Source organism: Sardina pilchardus, chromosome 12, assembly GCF_963854185.1.
Source record: "Sardina pilchardus chromosome 12, fSarPil1.1, whole genome shotgun sequence".
Taxonomy (NCBI): domain Eukaryota; kingdom Metazoa; phylum Chordata; class Actinopteri; order Clupeiformes; family Clupeidae; genus Sardina; species Sardina pilchardus.
Genome location: NC_085005.1, coordinates 25,780,231 through 25,782,730, shown reverse-complemented (window position 1 = coordinate 25,782,730; position 2,500 = coordinate 25,780,231). Strand labels below are relative to the sequence as shown.

The 2,500-nt window shown below is 48.0% G+C and overlaps 1 protein-coding gene across 1 annotated transcript in view; it reads right to left on the bottom strand.

The window, feature by feature from the left end:
* plcb1l (phospholipase C beta 1-like) overlaps window positions 1-2,500 on the bottom strand; it is a 137,273-nt gene that overhangs the window by 128,170 nt on the left and 6,603 nt on the right. The window contains exon 2 of the mRNA XM_062551363.1: window positions 1,991-2,068. Coding sequence (XP_062407347.1) covers window positions 1,991-2,068 — 78 coding nt within the window. The remainder of the gene's footprint in view (window positions 1-1,990; window positions 2,069-2,500) is intronic.

Sequence of the window (2,500 nt, the reverse complement as noted above, 5' to 3'; positions counted from 1 at the left end):
CTCTCACACACACACATGCAGTATACAGACATAATCAATCACACACAAGCACATACAAAACATCCTGTCACTGTAATCACTTATGTGTGTGCATGTCTTTGTTTGGTTGTGCAAAATATCATGTGGGTCACATACCTGTCTGTGTGTTTATGTATGCATGCATGTGTGTGTGTGTATGTATGTGTGTTTATGTGAGTGTGAGTGTGTGTGTGTGTGTGTGTGTGTGTGTGTGTGTGTGTGTGTGTGTGTGTGTGTGTGTGTACATGTCTATGTATGTGTGCAAGCATGCATGCATGCATGAGTATGTGTGTATGTGTGTGCATACATGTGACCCTATGTGTGTGTGTGTGTGTGTGTGTGTGTGTGTGTGTGACCAGGCGGTTGATCCTGGTGTCAGCATTCTATGGTAGCCCCCCTGCTTGTTGAAACACCCTCAGACATTTCCTGCTCATAATCAATCGCTTCCTGAACCCGTAACTCATTACAAGAGGACACAGGACACACACACAGTCCACACACACACACACACACACACACACACACACACACACACGCAGTCCACACCTAGCCTAAACATATACACACAATATACACACATGCATGCAAGCGCACACATAAAGAGAGAGAGAGAGATAGATAAAGAGAGCGACACTCACAGAGAGAGAGAGTGCAGGAGAGAGTGAGAAACACACACACACACACACACACACACACACACACACACACACACAGCTGTGAGCTCTCAGACAGGACATGCCGTCTTCTATACACTCACCCAGCATGGCACTTCCCCTAATGAGGAGGCCCTCTACCCTGACCTGACACACACACACACACACACACACACACACACACTGATGCCTCTTCTCCAGTATGAGCACAAAATCACTTCACATTCCCTAACCCACACACCCATAGTTGGTCTAACAATACTCCTGGCTCCTGTCAGCCATATCCACAAACACACACACACACACACACACACACACACACACACACACACACACACACCTCTCTATTGCTTTCTTTTTCTGAGGCTGGACACTAACAACCCTCCTGTCATCCATGCCCTCACACAAACACAAGCGCGAACACGCACATACACAAATACACACATACACACACGCACACACACGCACACACAGGCTCCTCTCTGGACATTACCAACTCTCCTGTCGTCTATGTCCGCTGATAAACTGGAGATGCTCCAGAGAGCGCGCCCCCCCCCCCCCCCCCCCAACCCCCTTCACCCCCCCCCCCCCCCCCCAACCCCGACTAGAGAGGCAGTCCACAGGTCTCTTAAGGCCTTGGAAAGCTTCTGCACACACAGTCGTGCGCATTCTTTATGCACTTCTCACGCGACAACGTGTCGTGCACCCTACTCCATTTTAATGTGCTTCAGCAAATAAAGACAGCGCATGCAAGCCTGCGACTAGCCCTGTTCTTGGCCTGTGAATGCGTTTTTCCAGACGATACCAGAGGGAGCTCAAATGGTTTTGTGGTTATAGTTTGAATATGCTCCTTGATAAGCAGTTTATTTGATGTAAGATCACAAGACTTGTAAATCTTGGCACGTATTCATCTATTAAACACACTGATATGCAAGCACACTGATATGCACTGAGCACGGGAGACATTGCTATACAGGCTACTTGGAAGACAGTGTAGTAGAATCTCAGACGTTCAATCGATGATTCAAGGATATTTTCACACAGCCTACCAACTACAGTACTCTACACAGACCAAAGAGTACAGAGTAGCTTTTTGCTGCCTGTTGCACAGACAAAATCACCTTCTGGATGTCTTGGAATGTGATGGTAGTGATTCTAGCAATACATAAGGGCAGAGTGAGAATGAGGGAAGCTCCCTCTCTCTTCTCTCCTATTCGCTCTCTCTCTCTCGCTCCCACTCTCTTTACCTTACCTTACCTTATTCTCTCTCTCAGACACACACACACACAAACACACACAGCAACATCAGCAAGCATTACCTTGTTCTGGTCGGTCCAGTACAGGAAGTAGCCCTGGGGGTCGACCCGTAGGGTCACGGGGGTGACAGCGGTGGAGTCCTAGCAACAGAGAGAGAAGGGTGTGTTAAGGCCAGTTCAAACACAAGATCCGCGACGAGACGAGCTGCAACATTCTAAAAACCAGCGACGTTCTAAAACTCTGCAACTAAGATTTGACATGTTGAATGTTTAGCGACGGCTTGCAACTGCTTGCAACTGCTTGCAACTTTTGATTCACACCGCCGCAACTGCTCTCCGCAACCGTCTCAGACCGTCGCGAATCTTTGGTTTGAACTGGCCTTTAGCAAGCAAGAAGCCTTTCCAGGGAAATGGGTTGTGTGAGTTTACAATGATGAAGTAGCCTGGAAAATCCAGACCCTGGTAATATTTTAAACTAAGGGTCTGGTCACGAACAATGTAATGGTCCAACTCGAGGGGCGGCACCAGGCATGCATCTGAAAATCTCACTGCACGCAACTGGATAACACTACG